Source organism: Hippocampus comes, unplaced genomic scaffold (assembly GCF_001891065.2).
Source record: "Hippocampus comes isolate QL1 unplaced genomic scaffold, H_comes_QL1_v1.1 scaffold383, whole genome shotgun sequence".
Classification (NCBI taxonomy): Eukaryota; Metazoa; Chordata; class Actinopteri; order Syngnathiformes; family Syngnathidae; genus Hippocampus; species Hippocampus comes.
Window position 1 is genome coordinate 220,668 of NW_017805407.1, and position 19,872 is coordinate 240,539.

Here is a 19,872-nt window from a genome sequence, read left to right on the forward strand (position 1 = left end):
GGGGGGGTGGCGCGGTACATAGTAATCAAACCATGCTCCTGACATCGTAACTGACGGAACAGATAAAAAGACAATGCATGACAAAATATGGATGACCAGCACACACTGTGGACCTCGAGCCAAACGACGCTCGGAAGCGGCTCGCTAAAGTCCTGCAGGCGTTTCGACGAGTGGAAGCTTGGACCTCCGCGGTTAAAAAGCAGCACCAGAAAATGAAGCAGACTGTTCATTGATCCATTTTCGACAGTGGAACGTGTCAAAGAAACAAAGTTGGCTCGTTCTTCATTCACAGCCGTTTAAAACCACAAATCAAATGAACTAAAACAGTTCACGGAGATTGCATGTAGCACCCCTGTCCGTCCCCGGGATTCAACGTCGCATCGTAAATAAAGCGCAATGGGAGGTCGCGGGTGGGAAAAGGCAAACGTGTGCGCTCAGTAGACTTCCGTGTCCTCCTTGGGCCTGTAGACGGCGCCGAACCTCTGCATGTACTTCTTGATGTATTCCTTGGTCTTGTGCTTGACGTTCTCGTTGCAGTCCAGGTCCTCCGGGTTGGTGCACGCCTTGAGTTCCTTGTTCATGACGCCGTGGGTTAGCTGGCGGGAACAAAGGCAATGCATTAGTGGGCGGGACATGACGGTTACAGCATAAGGCCGGGCAGTTCTGCAATCTAAATTGGACTCAGTGAATTAAATAGAAGATTATATATAAAAGACAAATTGCCTGGTGTCAAGACCAATTGAAGTTCAGTCTAAGACAGTAAAACAGAATCCCGAACGAGTGAAGCTTTCGAATGTGTCAGTGTCCTTAGGAATCTTGGTATCTAGGAATCATGAACCACACCCTGCGTGCACCCTGTTAAAAAGAAGAGAAAGCCAGTACAAAGCCAGTGTGCTCGGACATAAGCATAGCTACGGTGGCGCTGGGTGGGTGATGTGTCCGTGCGCCGCATATGCACAGTGTAGCCTATCAAGTGCTGCCTCCGCATGTAAAAATTATTTTATTTACTATACCTTTAAGCGCACAAGATCTCCATCCCAGTTCGTCATTGGCCTTTACTGTATATTGTGCGTGTTGCGCAATGGCTCACAACATGCTCATTTCAGCGAGGCAAAAATATGTGTGCAAAGGGTACTATAATTTGTGACTTTGGGTTATTTTTCATGAGAGTCATTACGACATCTGGAAACGGTTTCAAATCATGAAAGAAATAAGTTGCACCTTTAAAGTACTAATGACACCTTTACACATTCATCTGAATGAGAACATATGTCCAAACTTTTGACTGAAGTTAATTACAAAAAAAGAGCTTTGGAGTTTTTATTCATTTATTCTACCGTTTGCCTTGTATTTATGTATTTACTATAACTGGATCATTTTGTCCTACTAGCAAAAAACTCTTGGCTAATGTTACCATTCACATAGTTGTGTGTGTGTGTGTGTGTGTGTGTGTGTGTGTGTGGTACTTGGATAAACGTAAACACGTAACTATTGCCAACGTTTGAGCCGATACAGGTGTCGCGTCTCATATTTTGAGGCTTCTGGGACGCTTCCCGACCACGACAATGAAAGTATGGCATGTCAGAATTTTTGTTGTTCTTGCCGCCGAGTGTAGCAATTCCTGTGTCGTACTTTGATTGGTTCTTTTGCACTGACCAAGAGGAAGACAGTGGCCTCCTCCTAGTTATGACAAGAGACTGGACGTGGCGCACACCATTCACAATGTCGTGTACAGTGTTTAAAACGAGACTTGAACAACAGGGGAAATATTGGAAAGAATATGTTATTCAACTCATGCTACATTTGCGAACTGTAAAGCTAGTAGCCGATTAGCAAAGGTGGTGTCATTAACACCCTTATGTTAATTTGTGACCTTAAGTTGTTTTTGGAGAATAGACGGTCCATAACTGTTACCTTTCTTGCCAGGTGTTTGAAGTCTTCAGTGTTGCTGATGCGGCCGTGTTTGCAGTCTGGTTTTCGATAAGGATTTAAACATTGCACAATAAACTGGGACATCTGAGGAACAAAAACACACAGACACACGTTAAAAACTTCATGTCCAACAAAGGTGAGCTCATATGGGGCGATGCCTACCTCTTTGCGGAATGACTCTTTACTTTTTTTGGCCAATTCACTTGAAGTGTCTGCTTCAGCTGTTTTGGTTGAGAACTAAAAAAAAATTTTTTAAAAAGCAACAGCATTCATTTAATATTCAGGTTAATGTGATGCCTTTAAAAATGTCATTTGAACTTCCATCAGGAATTTTCTCAGCTGCGGTAGAAGAGGTTAAAAAGTAGCACTGTTGGGGCCATCGGAATTAAAATCCCGAAGGAGCACAACTGTGCCCCAATCGAGCATGGCAGCTGGTGGCCCAAACAGTTGCCATGGAGGTCAGCCGGGGCATCAAACAGCATCTGACCACCGCACTGAAGACAAGAACAGCTGAGGTGCCAAGTGCGCTGATTAAAAACCGCGCGCACGCAGAGCTGGGACAGTGAAGTAGTTTATAATAGGATGAGCATGTGTCACAGATTCAAGTGCTGTGAAATCAAATCTGTGTGACCTTGTGGCGCTTCTTCATGTAAACATGCATCTCGGTTTAGTTTCGCCCCCAAGAGTAGCCAGTTGACCAAAAAGGGACATTTAACTAAGTGCCACAAAGGGGGTGGGGGTTTTTTTGGCTCGTCCAGATGCTTTCCATTATCCCAATGGGGATAGAAGTGAAAAAGGGGAAACAAATGAGGTGGTGAAGACAAGAAGAGCAAATCTCACCCTTACTTTATGGCCCTGAGCCCAGGGGACATTCAGATAAGTGGTGGGACAAGGCTTCAAGACCGTCTTTGTCTTCAAGAGACAAATATGCGAGGAGGAGCTCATTTAAGCGCCTGGAGATGCTGTTATGATGACGTTTGTTCCCCTCCATAAAACACAGCTGAAAGTAATCACCAGTGCACCATCTTCAATGGCCCCAAAGAACAAACACTACAATTAGGTCTTTCATTCAACCTCAAACCTTCTGGGAAGCGAAGGCAAAGGCAAACAGGAAGCATCCTCAACAAAGTTAAACACAGGCAGCACGGTGGTTGACTGGTTAACACGTCTCCCTCACAGTGGGGTTCGATTGCAGGCTCTGGCCTTCCTGTGTGGAGTTTGCATCTTTTTCCCTATGCCTGCGTGGGTTTTCTCCGGGTACTCCGGTTTCCTCCCATATTCCAAAAACATGCATGGTAGGTTAAGTGAATTCGCTAAAATTGTCCAAAGGTTTGATTGTGAGTGTGAATGCTTGTTAGTGTATGTGTGCCCTGCGATTGGCTGGCAACCAGTTCAGGGTGTACCCCGCCTACGGCCCGAAGACGGCTGCGATATGCTTCAGAATGCCCCCAACCCTTGTGAGGATGCAGCGGTTCAGATAATGGAAGGATGGAATTTAAACACACAATTAAGCTTTTACATAGATCATAAGTACCCAGATAATCTTTTAAAAGCTCACCTTGGAAGGATTTTCATCATAGGTGGGAGTGCCCAGGTCCATCTCTGAGTCATGGTCCAGATTGGTGTCGCTACTTCCGTCCCATGTTGGAGGATCCCACTGAGTTTGCCTGAAAGAGAAACATTCACACGCACGCGCACACACACACACACACACACATTACAAAGGTAAATTCAAAATGACACTTTGAAATGTATATAAGGGCCCTCTGGATAAACATCCCTACTCACCTTGTCCCAATATGGTAATAGTAGATTTTCCCTTCAGGGTCCCGTGCCACTTTCCAGTTGGGAGGTAGAACGATAGTTTTGGGTTTCGGGGGAGAGGGGGGAGGCAGATCTATCACATTGTTGGGTACGATCATTTCCTGGAGGAGAGAACCAGTATTCTAATTTACCATCTGTCATATCTGCTTCGCCTGCCATGGAAAATGCGAATCACCAGATAATGAGCATACACAAAATTCATATGCCTCCATGTCTACACGCAGCTCTTGGTCGTATGAAATGTAGACGTACACTACCCCCTTGTGACTAAATGTTGCATGCGGCAAAGTACAAATTTTTGCTCAAATTATTTTAGGCAATGTGACCCTTGTGCTCATTTGTTGTCATGACACAACGGTAGTTTGAACTCCAAAACACTCAAGGACACTTTACAACAAAAACAACACGTACAAAAGCAAACATCTAAAGGTGAGTTACAAATATATATTTAAAAAAAAAAAAAAAAATTCAAAAACTAGCGCACGGTAGTTTAAAAAGATTTCGACAGAATTGTGAAGTGTATCGTGAATTAAGGTGACCTTATTACCTGCTGGACAGTTTGGGAGGTAACGATGGTGGTGACTGTGCCTCCCTGCTGCACCACCACGCCCTGCTGATGGCCAGGATACACCGTCTGGCCGTGCAAATAGCTGGCTGAGGGGTCGGAGTACGCCTGCAAAAGCACATGACAAAGAATAACTACATCTAGTGGTGGGACTTCATGGAAGAAATTACTCAAATGTATTCGATGCTTTGTAAATCATGTTTCACTCATGAATCTGATTTTAAAGTTGCTGGTCGACTTAAGTCCTGCTGTGTTTGAAAAGTGTAAATGCTTCAGTGAGAAGCAATCGCTATTTGTGTACTTTTGCGATTGTTGCGGTGGGGACTTAAGATAAAAATTTTCATTGCTGATAACGTTTATAACTTTCTGGGTTTGCCTTTGATTTTTGTGAGCATACTTAGTCTAAATTGCTTTTGGCGCTGCATTTCGCCGTGAAGTATGCGCCCACCCTTCGGCTCTCACGGAAGAGACAGCGGGAGAACAGGTAAGACATGTCACCTAGTGGTGAATAGTGTTATTACAACTCAAATCTGGGCAGGTCCAGTAGAGTCGAACTGACTAAAATTAATCAAGGGCCACACCAAGTGTGGGCATCAGTGTGTGTAATTATTTGTAACAGTATGTTTAATTTCTTAAAAATAAAATTATTTTCGTCAAAGACCTTCAAATAACTCTAAAAAGGTTGATGAGTTGAAAATGATGATGAGCGTCATCTACGTGAACTATTTAGGGAAATCAGAAATAAATATAAAAAATCCAGTGTACTTTTGAATTTATTCTATGACTGTACCACTGTACTAACCAGGCCTAATCCTGCTAAATTCCCGAAATTAGATCCTATCAAGTGTTCTTTGAGTAGTAACGTCATCCGAGTCCTAAATACACACATGACATGGATGAAACATTCAGTACCGATGCAATATAATGACTGGCCCACCTGTATGGCTGGCGTGCTGGTCTGAGGGTATGCGGTGGGGATGCTGTAGATAGTTTGGCACGGCTGGCCTTGGTAGTAGATAGCCGTTTGTGTGGCGCCCTGCGCCGGGGCCGTGGCGTACTGCTGCGCTGGCTGCGTCTGCACAGTCACTGCCTGCTGCGTGGCGGGGTCCCACAGAGTGGCGTAGCCCTGCTGGCCCTGGATCTGGGGCGCCGTCTGGGCGGGCACGGAGAGGACAGACACGCTCGAATCCTGGGCTGCGACGGCGGGCTGGGCATACTGCTGGGTGTCTGCAGGCGTGTGGTTGGCGGTGGTGATGTGCTGAGAGATATTAGAAACAGGAGTGGCTTGTGAAGTGGATGATGGCGAGGGAAGCCCAAGCTCTGAGACAAGTCTTTGGGGAGTAGTCTGTTCATAGGTCATGGTGGGGTCAGCTGTAGGGGTGGGTAGTAGTACTTTGCCTGCGTTGGGGTTGGTGGGATCCACAAATGTATGGAGGGGGTATCCAGGTGGGTAGGTGATGAAGCCAGAAGTGGAGGCATAGGCCAAGGCAGGGTCATAGGCCATAGTTTGGAGCTGTTGCTGCTGTTGCTGCTGCTGCTGCTGCTGTTGTTGCTGCTGCAGCTGTTGTTGCTGTTTCTGGGCTTCCCGCTGAGCGACCTCCTGCTCAAACAGCTTCCTGCGTTCCTCTGTAGACAGCTTGTTGCGCTCCTTGCCGCTAACACCCCTCGGTGTCTTTGACGGGTCGAACCTGAAATGATCCACACCAAAACAACACTGCTCGACATCCTAGAGAGCACAAAGGTCAAACATCCGGATGGCGGGAATTCCTACCGTTCCTCAGTGCGCCGAGTGCTCCGCTCATAGGAGGGGGGTGGTGATGTGGATCGTCGCCTCCGTCTCTCAGTGCTGCGTGGGGTTTTGTCTCGATCACGCTCCCTGTCCCGGTCCCTTTCTCTCTCCCGATCCCTGTCTCGCTCCCTATCCCTTTCCCAATCCCGGTCATGGTCTCTGTCCCGGTCGCGATCCTTTTCACGCTCCCTTTCACGCTCTCGACTACCTGAGGTGTTGCGTGGAGTCAAAGTTGTGTCGCGATCTCGGCTGCGATCTGTTTTGAGACAATGCGGTCGGTCCAAATAACATTTCACTCAAAATTATGAAAGCGATTGAAGAGCTGGAAAATGTACTTACCGTTGGCTTCCTTTTCTACCTGACTCTTCTTTGGTATTCTGTACACCTCCTGAAAGACAAGCAGATAATTTGATGTCTGGTTTATGAGAATACATGACCCAATTTGATCCTTGTGAGTTCAATCTGGTCCCAACAGGAGTGGGCACAGCGCGTCATTGCAACATTTGTTGATAACTTTTACGTCCGATGCCCTTCCTGACACAGTCCACCATTTTTATTTATTTATTTTAATCCAGGTTTGGGACCAGCAGCGGTTGGTAATTGGACCGGAAAGTGAACCCGCACCCTCTGCATGAAAGAATGCTGCGTGTACCGCAACACTACCGGTTTATAATACAAAGAGATTACAGACAAATAAAACTTAACTCGTTTGTCTGCCTTTCTGTTAAACTGTGAGCTCACCTTGAGATCCTTCCAACTTTCCAAAAGCCTGGCTGCCATGCTGCTAATGTCCAAAGCGCTGACTTGGGGCTCTTGACTCCGCTCACTCTCCACGTCGGAAACACCTTCCTCTTCATCCTGAGAAGGCGTTTCAATGGCTGGCGTATCTGCAGGTGCTGGTGTGTCTTCAGTGGGCAGACTGACCTCTGGGGTGTCAGAACTTGAGGGAGCAACAGGGGCAGGTGCATCCAGTTGGGCCTCTGAGCCAATAGGAGGATTTTCAGCCTCCGGTGTTTCAGTCTTGGCTACCACCTGCTCGGCAGGCTGTTCCGTTAGAGCCTGAGGAATATTGATTTGAACTGACTCGATCTCTGGGTCCTGAATCTCAACTGTAGGCTGGTCACCTTCTACTTCGGGCATTTCTATTGGTGCCTGGATAGTCAGCTCTTCTCCACTAGGTTTGTCAGAGACCTCAAATTCCATCTCCGGTTTGACATTGATGTCCACTTTAACCTCCAACTCAATTTGGTCTTTTACCTCTTCAACATGAATTTGTTCCCCTCTATCTGAAGCCATTTCTGTCTCTTCCGGTTTCTGCACTTTGGTGTCTTTCACCTCCTCGTCTGGACTGTCTCTCACTGGATTCGAGGCGTCATTGACCGTGTCTGCCTTATGTTGTTTGTCATCGGGTAGTACACTCTGAGCAGACTCGTCTTCTTCCTCATCATCTTCTTCCTCTTCCTCCTCCTTGCCATCAGATGCTTTGCTGGCATCTGAGAGCGCACTGTCCAGACTGTTTTCACTGATGATTTTAAGGCGGCGGTCCACAGCTGGTTTGGAGGTGTCCCTGTCACATTCTGGTCCCAATTTGGAGGAGGAACCATCGGGGGTGTTGAGGGGCGTCTGAGCACGAGAAGTGTTCTCACTTGAGTAACCGTCCATCTCAGTGGGCTGAGGGAGTGCTTTTGTTTGGGCCCATCGCTGAATGAAGGTCAGGACTTTACTCTCTTCCAGCATGTTCTTAGTGGAGATGGGTAGCACAGCCAAGGTCTTCATAATCTGGAGACAAATGGATTGTGCATTTTTATACCGACACTAATATTACCTTACAAATGACTCGATGGCAAGACTGCACTTAGCACACCTCGGATTGTAGCTTGATGTTATTAGCGCAGTTGCCCTTTGCTTCAGAAATCTCAACCATGAAGATCCAAAGCAAAGACAAGCCGTGATGATCTAAGAACTGCTTCAAACATGATGGATTCTGTGTGTCCTACATAGCACAAAAAAACAAACAACATTTAAAAAGAAATGCTATTTTAAGGAGTTCAAACCTCGTACTTTAACATTGTTTTAATGTTGATTTACGTGTATGAGCTTGAGACAGGTGAGTTTCTGTTCCATGTTTTCCACGCGAACCATAAGCCTGCACAGTGACACCACTTGTTTCCCATCGTAGAGCCCTTCGCCATTCTCTAGTAACGCCTCCAATTCCTCATCAACCTAAAGAACACCAGACATAAGAGATGAAAAGTGAAAAGCCTATTCCAGCTATCCGAATTACATCAATGACTGCGATGTCTACAAAACATCAATCGTAAACCCAACACACAAGCCAAAAGTATTACAAAGAAGCGATTTTGAGCAGCGCCCAGAAGTGAAGTGAACTGACTGTGGTGAGAGCGTTCTTTCGAGTCCGGTCTTTCTTCATCTTCCCTCCAGCTGCACGGACACTGACTCTGTTCTCCCCCCCCAGGAAGCCTCTGCAGCTGGGAGCTCCACAGAAGCACTTCTGGGCTTCTTTCCTAAAGCAGAGGAAAATTAAAGCATTCGTGAAACATTTAACTATTCTGTTATGATTTCACACATGAATAAAAGAAATACCCGTATCTCTGAAACTGGTAATCAAATGTCAGTTCGGTTCCTGCACTGACTGCCTTGGTGGTGAAGAACCCGACTCTAAGCTGGCCATTGACTGTCCACTGAAATGAGATGAAAATCAACAGTCAGCGAATGCGCATGTTAACTGAGCGGTGTTATTCCAACTACTTCTTTGGCCGATGTACCTTTTGGGTCTCACAGTTGGGCTCACAACTATGGTTCATAAAGCGAGAGCAATTACCCTTCAGTGTTGCATCGATGATCTGGAGAGACATAATGCAAAGTCAAGCATTTCAGATCATCAACTAATTAGCTGTAATAATTTACCAATATTTGTGAGCACTGCATTTCCCCCTGAATTTACTTACCTCATTATTCTTTAGAGCCATGAAATAGTAGTGGATGTTCTTGTTACGTGCATATTCTTTTACTCTTATTTTGAACTCTTTGTGGTCCAACACTTCCCCGCAGTATTCTAGCACAAAGGTATTTCTATGATAGAATCAAATAACACGCGTGTCAAGATCACCCCGATATTCATTCCGCAGCGCAGCTGTCAACGCTAGCCCTTCAGCGAAATCCTTACGAAGGCAAGTCCTTTGCTGCACGGAGCCCCCAGCCCTTGTCTTCGGTGAGGATGACTTCAAAGTCGGCGTGCTGCTTCATTTGAAAGCGTCGATTTGAGCAATAGTGTCCATTCAGGCACCGTGATGAGCTATGGTAAAACAAATCATTGTGTTGAGCTTCCTCGAACAACGCATACGTGTTCTGCGTATCACTTAACTCACCATTCAATCATCAGCAGCCTATTTAAACAGTCCTCCCCGCACGCCAATATTCCCCTTAACCGGTCCTGTTTAGGCAGCACTGGGCACTCGCACTGCATCCTCTTGATATCCCGATGAGATTTGCTCTTCTTTCTACAAACATTCAAAAGATTTCAAAGTCTCAAACTATATGTGATCGTTTGAATCTGTGAAAATCTTACCGTTCCGTTAGGTATAGATTCTCTTCAATCAGGTCAAAATATGGGGGCATCTTCTTTGTCTTGGCAAACTCTTTCCATCGATTGGAGTCTTGAAAGTGCTGCAGAGTGAGTGATGGGCGAAGCACATCAACTTTGACTTGAGTTTCTTTCGCATTCTCAACGTCTCCTTGGCGCTCCTTCTTGGCAGCGGGTCCAGCTTCAGCCTCGTTGTCCGAATCTGATTCGATCTCTGGCCGTCTTTTCTTGGGAGGGCCCCGGCTTCTGTGGGTCTTGAAGATGTCCTCCCTCGGTGGGTCAGGCACGGCGGACCACTTGCTGTTGCTGCTTATTTCGTGACCTTGTACAAAACCCGACGGCCCCAGTGGTTCACTGAGGTCGACGGTCGCTTTGCTTTGAATGGACGGCTTAGCCCGGCAATAATCGTCATGGTCATTCGTGAGTGAGTCTGGGTGGATTTCACCTGCAAGCTCCTGATAAAGATGGAGGTAGGGAGTTTTGCTGATCTGCTTGTCTGAGGTTTGGTGGTTCCAAGAGACACCGTGGTGTCCATGCTGCTGTGCGCTAGGAAATGTTTCTGAAAGTTTAGATTGGGGTAACAATGGCCCATGACTGCTGTCCGGCTGTTGATATGTACTACTGGGCTGTTCTGGCTGTGAAACGCTCCAGCTTGGGGTGAATCCGCCGCAGTCATTGATGCTGTCAACACTGGCAGAATGTTGGTAATGTGCGTGCATCACTTCATGGCTATTGTTAACATAATGCTGACCTTGCAGTTGGGCGTAATGTCCAGAACCGTCAAGGCTGTGTGTGAAATTAGTGACACCTTGGTGGACATTGGTCGGAAAGGTCCCATAAGGCTGTGAAACACCAATAGCGCCGGAACCCTCTAAATGACTCGTGCTATCAATCATATTACTTTGGGATTGGCAAAGAGCACCAGCGTGGTACGAAACACCTTCTAGTCTTTGTTGATAGTTGACTTGATATTGGACTTCATGACTACTCACATTGGCCAAATCATTTGTAATGTGGGATTCTGAAATAACTGGACTGCACGAAGAAGGCCCAGCGTCATGTGAGTCACTTGTTACGGTCGAATTCTTTGGCACAACCACAACAGAGTGCAGTCGTTTTATTGCCTCATCACAATCAGAGTCGTACTCGGAATTGTCACTATCACTGGCCTCGCTCTGTCCTCCGCCAGCTTCTGGACTAGCTAATGTATTATTTGATTCATTTGTGTGGGCATTTTTGTCAGATTTCTCTTCAACGTTGCCATTCCATCTCCCCACTTTTGCAACACTGTTGACCCGAGTTGCATCACTGTTGCACAGAGGCTGCACGAAGTTCGCTTTCTGATTATGGTCAATGCCAGTGATACCCTGTGATGATTCGCCATAGTTGTAACTATTTTCCTGCTTTGGCCTTTCCGTCTCCTGCTCCGGTATGGAATGCGTGCTCTGTATTATTTCTATCTGACTTTGGCTTTTGGAAAATTCTATTTTTTTCACGCAGACCACCTTTTTCGGTTGTTCGGCGCAAAGTGTATGCTGCGACTCTTGGCTGCCTGGGCCATTCTGCCCAACAATATCCCACCGAGACTTTTTAGTCGGACTGCTCTGTTTAGCGTGGTCCGCCCTTTGTTCAAGTGTCTTCAGATTCTCAGTTTCAAATAACTGCTCTGATGGTAGAGGTGCGTTTTTTTTAGCCTGCTCAGTGGCAATCACATTACATACCACTTCCGCCGGTTTACAGATCTGAGCATCAGGCGCGGCAGCTATATCAATTGCATTAGGCGCAGGCGTTGAAACTTGAGAAGATTCGACATCTTTCATGTCCACGCTGTGCACTATAACATCACTACTAGCGAATAAACTTACAGCAGTTGCACTTGAAGTCACTTGTGGTATATTTTGAGGAGAAAAAATATCCTTCATATTGTTTAGCTTTTCAAGGGTGGCATTTATGTGCAGCATGCTCTCATTTGAGCTGACAGCCGGTGCTATTTCTTTCTCCACTTCGAGGCTTGATTTTGGTCCATCTAACCTGTTATGATGCGTCTCTGTCAACTGGCTATCCTGGTGGTCATCCTGACTTTGCTTTTCAATACAATTTACACCGTGTTTTTCCTTTTCGCCGAGCAAACATGATTTTACAGTAGCTTCGTGTTTTGGTTCATCATTGGGGCCATGAAATATGTCTTTTGATTGTCTATCGTGTTCACTGGTTTCCTCGGAAGATCTGGAGCAGGTGTTCTGTTTAGAGTCAAGCCGATCCATTTTCTCTTCTATACAAGCTTCCTCTAAAACGGAACCTGCCAGTGATTTTTTCCTTTGATCAGACTCGGTGTCACTTGCGCTGCTTTTCAGGCGATTTTCATGCTCATGTTTTTCACTATCCACACGGGTATGTTGAGTGGATGAGATGGATTTTCTGTTCGTGTCTAATGTATGACTGCTGCTAGTTTTATAATGCCTGGCTTCCACACCTGGAGAGCTTTTGCGCTGGGGGTCGGAGTCTGACAGTCGCTTTGAAGTAGTCCTTTCTGACGTCGAAGATGAGGTTTGACTTCTTTTAGATAACTCTGACGAATGTGGCAAATCCGTAGATTTAGATCCTTTGTCGGATTTTAAGTAGGACGAGGACTTTGAATAGGTGGATGATCGACTAGAGTCACTTGTCCTTGTCCTCGTCTTGCGATGGTCATCTTCAGAGTCCGAGCTGTCCCGAGTTCTGTCGTTGCGAGAACGAGATCGTCGTCTGTCTCTTCGTGGAGAACCCCTGTATGATCTGCGATCGGAATCATGATAGTAAGACCTGTCTGAGCGGGACCCTCTCTCACCCCTCGATCTCTCTGATCTTGGGTGAGATGAGCTGGTACGAGAGCTTCTAGATTTAGACCTGGATCTAGACCTTGATCTGGATCTTCTACGATCTTTGTCTGATCGCAGTGACCGCGACGAGGTGTACCTAGAATCACGGTCCGATTTTGTATAACTAGTTGACCTTTCATGATTCTCAGATCGCTTTGATGAGCTTTTTTCCTTTTCCTCCCCACATGACCGAGGGGAAGACCTTTTTATTACTGCTTTGTGACTGTTTTCCAAATTTGTTTTACTTTTGGAGTCGACGGATTTGCGTCTGGAAGACATCGGGACTGGATCGTCGGTCTCTGTTCGTCTGTCGGTTTGTGACCTGGTTTTCCTTTTGTACACATTTGTATCCTGTTCAGTCGTGGAATTTTCCTCTTCTTTTCCTGAGGATGCAGCAGATTTCTCGAGACTCGATACTGTCCGTCTCTCAGATGAGTGACAGTGAATATCCTCAGAAGGGAAGACACTTACAGGGTTCTGATGCTGCAAAGTTGAAAATTTGGTTTCAATGTTACTTGGCGATTTCTGCAAAACCTGCAAATTAGGGGTGGGTGTCTCATCCCGAAGAACAGATGTTAGGTTTTCTCTAGTAACAGACACACTGAGAATTTGCTTCTTGAAATGCATCTTAGCCAAGTCCATTTTCAGCTTAGCAGCAAAGTTTGGAACTTGGGAAGATGTCGGTTCCGCTGAAATTGGCACTGCACAAGGCTGCTGCTTTTGTTCATTTTTACTGTCAGAAGCCCTTCCTTTGTCAATTGTGGGCTGTGATGAGGCAGTGTGAGGTTCAGTGTCAGACTTTTCGGGGCTTGAGGGGATAACAAAAATGCTCTGCAGTGGCTTCTTGGTCTGCGAGAAGCTGAAGGACACTTTCTGACGACTCTGATCATCCAGGTTGACCTTCATCTTGGTCCCTTTAGGCAAGAGATGGTTGGACAGCATGACTCGAGGAGACAAACTTTTGATGAGAGCTGCCTTAGAAAGGCCCTCGACCTTGACCTACAGTCAAAAGAGAGACAAAACCTATAATTGGTTGAATCCGCTGTCTATGCTAGACAATGAACTACACAATCAAATGTTGCTGTGATTTGAATTTCTTCAGGTTTGCTCAACTGACACAGTGATTCTCAACTGGTGGGCTGGGACCCACCACTGACCTATTGTGGGCGAGTTGTGGGGAAACTATTTTTTTTACTTTGTGATATGGTATAGTGCCCGCACGAATCGGCAATGGTGGAATTTGCCGCGGATTTCAAAACTCTCCGCGGAATTGAAAGCTTTAAAGTTTTCACTTTGGAAAACAATGACCGAACCAGTAAAGGAGTCGGTTTCAAACAGTTTGGTGAGTACAATGTCAATCCCTCTTGTGTGACTGTTGTTACCTTGACTGCTGTGAGTTGTTTTTTATCATTAAACAACATCAAATAAACAAGAAATTGTTAACAAACAGTAATGGGGGTGCGGGATTGTTTTGTATTACACTTCCATGGAAAATAAAACAGATAAATCAGATTGTTAATTAATCGATGGCAAAAAACAATTCGAAAAATATTTGACAGTGACAGCACTAGTCAGAGATAGAACACATAACGGTCACATCGCAACAATGGTAAACTTCGTGTCCCAGGGTGACAACAGTTAAGAACCACTGGTCTAACACATATTCAAATTCATCGAATGGACTTACCGAGGCACCACTTCCTTCGTCTCTGAGATACACGGGAACAGCATGGAGATATAAGAGAGAGAAGAACACTTTATTAGTACAAGGTATGTCAAAAAAGTTTTACATTACTGTAAAAATAAAGACTATTAAATAAGAAACATTGTTGGCCACTTGACAACACTTCTAGTACAGAGGCAGAACACTTGGTTCTGTAGCAGACTTTGTGACCTCCTGGATGAGTCGTCGTCGTGCTCTTTGGGTAATTTTTTTTGTCGTCCGCCTGTGTACCACCGTTCCATGCTTTCTTCATTTTTGGGAAAAGACTCTCACCGTAGTCCACAAGAGCCTTAAAGTTATAAGAATGGCTTTGTCAACATTTTCAGACTGAAAGATGTCAATTACTTTCTTCCTCGTCTTTTCTTGGATGCCTTTAGATCGTGGCATTTTGTTGCAGCTTTCTGAGATATTTTGGCTGACTTCATTTTGTCAGGTGATTTATTGATTGAACTAGTCTGCAGGTCATCAGGCTTAGGTGTTGGTCAGTCAAAATGAACTCGGCTTTTCCAAAAAAAATGTGATTAGCCACAGTTCATGATTTAACAAGGGAGGCAAGTTGCATTTTATGTTTCCTTGGGTTATCTTTGTCCTGCAAAAGTCCCATCAACACAGAATACGACGACTATTATGCAAGGTCACCATCCCACTTCGCTTCATTCCGCTAAGAACTCACAAATCCACACGTTATTTAAATAATTTTTAAAAGATACCAACTCAAATATTTAGCTGTAATTTTAGGTACTGTATGTCTTGAGGGCACCTACATTGTTACTAAAAATTAAGTTCTGCTCATTTGTCAATAAACATCTTATAATCAAATCACACTCCTTGCATTTTTTTTTTTTTTTTTTTTAATCGCCTGCTTTGGGCATGACAGATTGAATCAGTACATAAGTATCTATAGTAAATAAGTTATTTAAACAACAACTGATCCATCTTGTCATCGGATCGGTTTATTTAAACTCCCTGATCAAAACTAAAAATCCCGATCGTGTAAAGCCTATTCGCAAGAGGAAATGTTCATGATTGATGACATCTATACATCTACCCGCAGTGATGCCTTTGAACCAACACAAGCTGACTTGCTGGCTCAACAGTAATGGAACCAGTCAGTGATGGGCACATCAATCCAGCTGTCATCAGGCCATCATTATTTCAGGCTGGCCCAGTCCTTCTGAGTCGTTGGCGACAGCCAATTGGCATTGAGTAGGTACATACTTGTACGACGTAACACGCATGCATTGCACAAGTAGACAAATGATTTTTTTTTTTGATCTAGCTGCATGTCGGCTTGTGCAGCGCCTGCGTGTGATGCAGTTAATACACTCTTGAAGCCAAGTGGCTGTCACAGACGAGGGATGTACTGGGTCCACGTGGGCCAGCCTGAAATACTGTAATGACAGCTGCTAACAGAATGACTTGCCCACCACTGGCAGCAGCCTGCCCAATACTTGCATAATTTAGGAATGTGGGGAGGTCCAAGGGTGCAAGGAATGTGTTACGATGTGGGTATTCCGATAAAAGCAGATAAAAACGAATCATGAAACGGCTAATAGTTTCTGCAAATATGGCTCAGAGAAATCCGAAAACCCACTGGCTGTATCTGTCTAGATTTGACAGTTAAAGACTTTGTTGACTCAACCTTGAACATCATTGCTAACAACTGAGAAATTAGCAAATAGGTGTTATCATTCAACATGTAAAATGACTGCAATTCATGAACTTTTCTTTCGTTCTCATTTGGCAGATAAAAGTACATAAGTGCTTTCCTTGGTGCAAGCTCACTAAGTGTGCTTGGTATCTGGGTCATTTGATCCTTAAGGGCCCCCCCCCCCCCACACCCCCGATCGCTAATGCAGCATTCAAGACAAATTTGCAGGAAAGCAGCTACAAGAAAATGCCTACACTCACACCAGTCAAAGGCTAAACGTATGCAAGCCTTACTGCCAATATTATATGTACTAATCGCGTCGAAACATAAATGACTAAGAACCAGGTTACAGCAATCTTAATCGGATGACTTTTGTATTTACCTGCTACCACTGTGTTGCATATTCTGGAATGTTGGCAACACTACATAGAACGTAAAAACGGAAGACATGAAAGAACAAAGTTCAAGATATTAACATGAAGACGAAGCAAACACTAACACAGTGAAATCTCGAAAGATAAATTCCCAGATACCTGTGCCTGGACTTGTATATGTAATGTGCATTTGCATATTTGTGTAACATTTAAAGGGCTGGGAAAATTTTTAACCAACTCGGTTGAATCGACTACAAAAATTGTTCGACACAAAAACGTATAGCTCAAAATGAATTATTAGTTTATTATTAATTTTGTGATGCTCGGACATTTGTTGCCGTGAACGGCCGGGCACTTGTATCACTCTTCCGCCAACAGAAATATCAATCCAGGGACTAAGCCCATTGTTTTTATTCTTTAAATGGTCAAATTCATGGTTCACAAGTCGTCGTGCACACCCCATATTAGTGCCCACATCACAAGCGTTGCCATCCAAAGATTCCTTTCTGATGACACTATGCTATGACGCATTCCGACTTGAATGGGAAAATTCTGATCCAGCGTTAGTCAATTAGCTGCTCAGTTTGAATCACAACCGATTCGTGCACAGCCCTACCAAACGCAAATCAAAAAGGCTCAGAAAGTTCTTGCGAAATAACTGCTTTTTTTCAAGACGCCAACGTTCTTGATGTCACGCAAGGTGTCAGTTCAGATTCTCAAAGGCTTAATTAAATTTAGTTAATATATTACCAAATGAAAGCAGTCGCTCTGGAACATTTGCAGAAACTTCATTTGGCCATGAGATTCTTTGCGGTGACTCAATTAAAAGGAAGGCCACTGTAGACCATAACACCTTCAAGTGACCTTCAGCAAAATAGTCTAAATATACCCCTATTTATGTATTAATGCTGTGATTCAATCAATGTCAAATCAAGTCATAACCTGAAATATCGAAATTGAATTGTGAGATTCTTAACAATACCCTTCCCTAGTTACTTCAACATTTTTTCAACCTCAACACCTCATACACAGTAAATTCTGTGTTGTCTGCCATCTAATACCTGATTTCTGACTTGAGCAGAGTGTCCATTGAGAAACTCGTCTAGGATTAGTGGGCCTGCGGACGTTGCTTGGCCAAGAATAATCCAAATCAGAGAAACGAACCCTCCAAAGTGACGCCACACCTGGCAAAAAGAAAGATAGGTTTGCAATGAACTGTGGTGTGTGTCCATAATAGCCAACAATAAGTCCAACAAGCGTTTTGCCTTATCAAACAGAGGCACTTATTGAATAGTTTTAGCGTATGCATGTAGAGAGCACATGCTGTTGACCGTTGGCTTGGCTGACTTCCACTGAAGCCTTCTCTCAAGATGGTTATCAATGACTGCAAAGAGCAAAGCAGTCGCATACTTTCAGGCAGACTATGTTGTCAGTTATGCTTGATTTTATTCAGTGCGGATTTGATATGTGGATGTGGATTTGCATCCCAAGAAAAAAATGAATACATAAAAAAGCCAGTTTGTTGAAAAACGGAATCATAAAGATTAAAAGTAGGGACACCATTGTAATTGGTAAGGCTAAGGAACCACCCCAGGAATGTAAAATATACAAACCAATTACATAACTCGTGATTGCCATACAACAATAACACACTGTAAAGAAACATGGGTTGTTTGGAAGCATTTGCAAAGGAGGCTCAACATGGCCTGTGCGGGAAGCCTTAGTGCAGCCCGACATGGCCTTTTAAAAGCCAGTTCCTGTCCATTTTCAAACCGAGTGTGTAATGTACAACAAGGCAATTCAATCGATTCCACTTGATTCCGCTGTAAAATATGTGGTTGATACATGAAATACGGTTATGTTTAACGGACAACCGGCCGCAATTTTATCATAACATTTACGTTTTGATGATAATTTACACAAAAATGCCCAACCCAACAGAGCTAACTTCTGTAAGCTAATATTAGCATCGACATGGTTTATTCGTTTGTTTTGATTCAAATATCCCCAATGAGTATTACATGTTATGCTTGGAAAAATCGATGTAAGTATTTGTGTTCGACTTGGCCAAAGAGGGGAGTTATCAATTGTCTTTCTGTGCCTAGAAGGTTAATCTTGGGTGAGCATTAGCTGCTAACTAGGTTACATGTAACTAGCAGCGTGGAGGCTAACGTCATCGTTTACAACCCTTGTTCTTCATCTCGTTTGATTTTTAAAACATTATTTGGTGAATAGTTTGCAGAATTTTGTTTGGCAGGCGTTGTGAATAGTAGTACGCCCTGGTTTCATGAAACCGTCCATCCGGCATCACCAGCATGCTAGCAGGGGGGAGGTTTTGTTTTAGCTTAGTTGCATGTATGGTTCGCTTGAATCCATACAGCGTAAGTAAACACTTGTGTCTTTTAGGGGATACTCACTTTAGAAAGTGTTTTAGGTCAAGAGACTCTTCCATCTTCGAAATTCCCAAGACAGTGTCCTTCGCCGAACATCAAGCCCCAATGCGTTCCCACGTCAAATCCGTCCGGGGTTGTCAGAGGTGATGGTCGGCTGACGTGCTGCTGAGTGGCTCCGCCGCTTGCGCCTCAGTCAATGTTGTGTTAGCCAACTAGCATTAGCTCACACTTAGCCAACTTGAGAAGACAGTGCGAGTAGTGCATCTTCACAATAATTGTGTCGACAACGAGAACAAGCCCCCACGATATGCTTCAATTTATCCCACGTTTCGGTCCACTAGAAACAAACGAGACGTTTACATTTTCCTCTGCGGTATTTGGTGTGTCTTGTTGCAGCGACGTCACATGATGCACGGACACAGCTGGCATGGCCTGGTCTATAGTCAACACTGAACTGTAAATCACCCTGGCCCCTGTCCAACAATGTGTCTCGGACATATCAAATACGTGCAAGAGATACGAGAAAACAAATTAGTATAACGTGTGTTTTGTCCACGTTTAATTTGATGGGCAAATGGTGTTTATGAGAGGTGGCAAAAGTACTCATAAAGTTGCCTAGACTTATGTGGGGGAAAAAAAACGTTCAAGAGAGCTACTGTCCTGATTCAGCTTGCTTCAATGCACGCGTAAAAATGTACACACTCAGAGTACACAAAAATGTATTTAAGCACAATATTATATTAAAAAAAATCTGAGAATTGTAAAAATTGTAAACTTTCCATTGAGATTAATGTAAATAAAACACGAATATAAAAATGATGGTTGGCTCTTAGGTCGGCTTCTTAAACTATACTTAAGGAAAATCCATTTTAATACATTGGTTCACTACCGGCTCAAAAAAGAATTAGTGGTGGTTGGGTGATGGATGCAACAGGATAATGACCCAAAAGCACCAGAGAGAGTCCACAACAGAATAGCTTTTTCAACTGCCATCTTGAAAGAGTAGTTGAGTAATCTCACCAACAGTCAGTCTAGAGCTGATCCTATCTAGCCTTGGTGCATAAACTGATTAAAAATGCTCAGGTGAGAGGCAAAACAAATGCCTTATAAGACAGCTAAAATAGTCAATGCCCTGAGAATAAAATGACTAGCATGACTG

At 44.3% G+C, this 19,872-nt stretch overlaps 2 protein-coding genes across 4 annotated transcripts in view; one reads left to right on the forward strand and one right to left on the reverse strand.

Annotated features, from left to right (window-relative positions):
• nradd (neurotrophin receptor associated death domain) overlaps nt 1–3,647 on the forward strand; it is a 22,141-nt gene extending 18,494 nt beyond the window's left edge. Inside the window, exon 8 of the mRNA XM_019873616.1 lies at nt 3,616–3,647. The gene's annotated coding sequence lies outside the window, so the exon portion shown is untranslated. The remainder of the gene's footprint in view (nt 1–3,615) is intronic.
• Nucleotides 11–19,279, reverse strand: setd2 (SET domain containing 2, histone lysine methyltransferase). 3 transcript variants are annotated; one of them, XM_019873614.1, is made up of 22 exons: nt 18,738–19,279; nt 14,260–14,281; nt 9,700–13,571; nt 9,500–9,631; nt 9,298–9,426; nt 9,080–9,203; nt 8,897–8,974; nt 8,715–8,812; nt 8,503–8,635; nt 8,199–8,333; nt 7,975–8,103; nt 6,852–7,889; nt 6,450–6,498; nt 6,093–6,366; nt 5,715–6,009; nt 5,259–5,579; nt 4,304–4,429; nt 3,721–3,857; nt 3,491–3,599; nt 2,095–2,169; nt 1,915–2,016; nt 11–596 (listed from the first exon to the last, which is right to left on the reverse strand). In XM_019873614.1, exons 1-22 carry the CDS (start codon nt 18,770–18,772, stop codon nt 435–437), a joined length of 7,575 nt encoding a protein of 2,524 aa, XP_019729173.1. In that variant the 5' UTR covers nt 18,773–19,279; the 3' UTR covers nt 11–434. The 3 variants fall into 3 exon arrangements, with proteins under 3 accessions (XP_019729173.1, XP_019729172.1, XP_019729171.1); XM_019873613.1 differs by adding an exon at nt 17,382–17,504 and having other exon boundaries at nt 5,259–6,009; XM_019873612.1 differs by having other exon boundaries at nt 5,259–6,009.
• Between the last annotated feature and the right edge of the window lie 593 nt (nt 19,280–19,872).

Excerpts from the sequence above, each read along its gene's own strand:
- setd2 (XM_019873612.1), bottom strand. The coding sequence starts at position 18,772 with ATGGAAGAGTCTCTTGACCTAAAACACTTTCTAAA. Across the intron at positions 9,632-9,699 it reads AATCTATACCTAACGGAACG|AAAGAAGAGCAAATCTCATC; the intron begins GTAAGATTTTCA and ends GAATGTTTGTAG. Across the intron at positions 8,636-8,714 it reads TACCAGTTTCAGAGATACGG|GAAAGAAGCCCAGAAGTGCT; the intron begins GTATTTCTTTTA and ends CCTCTGCTTTAG.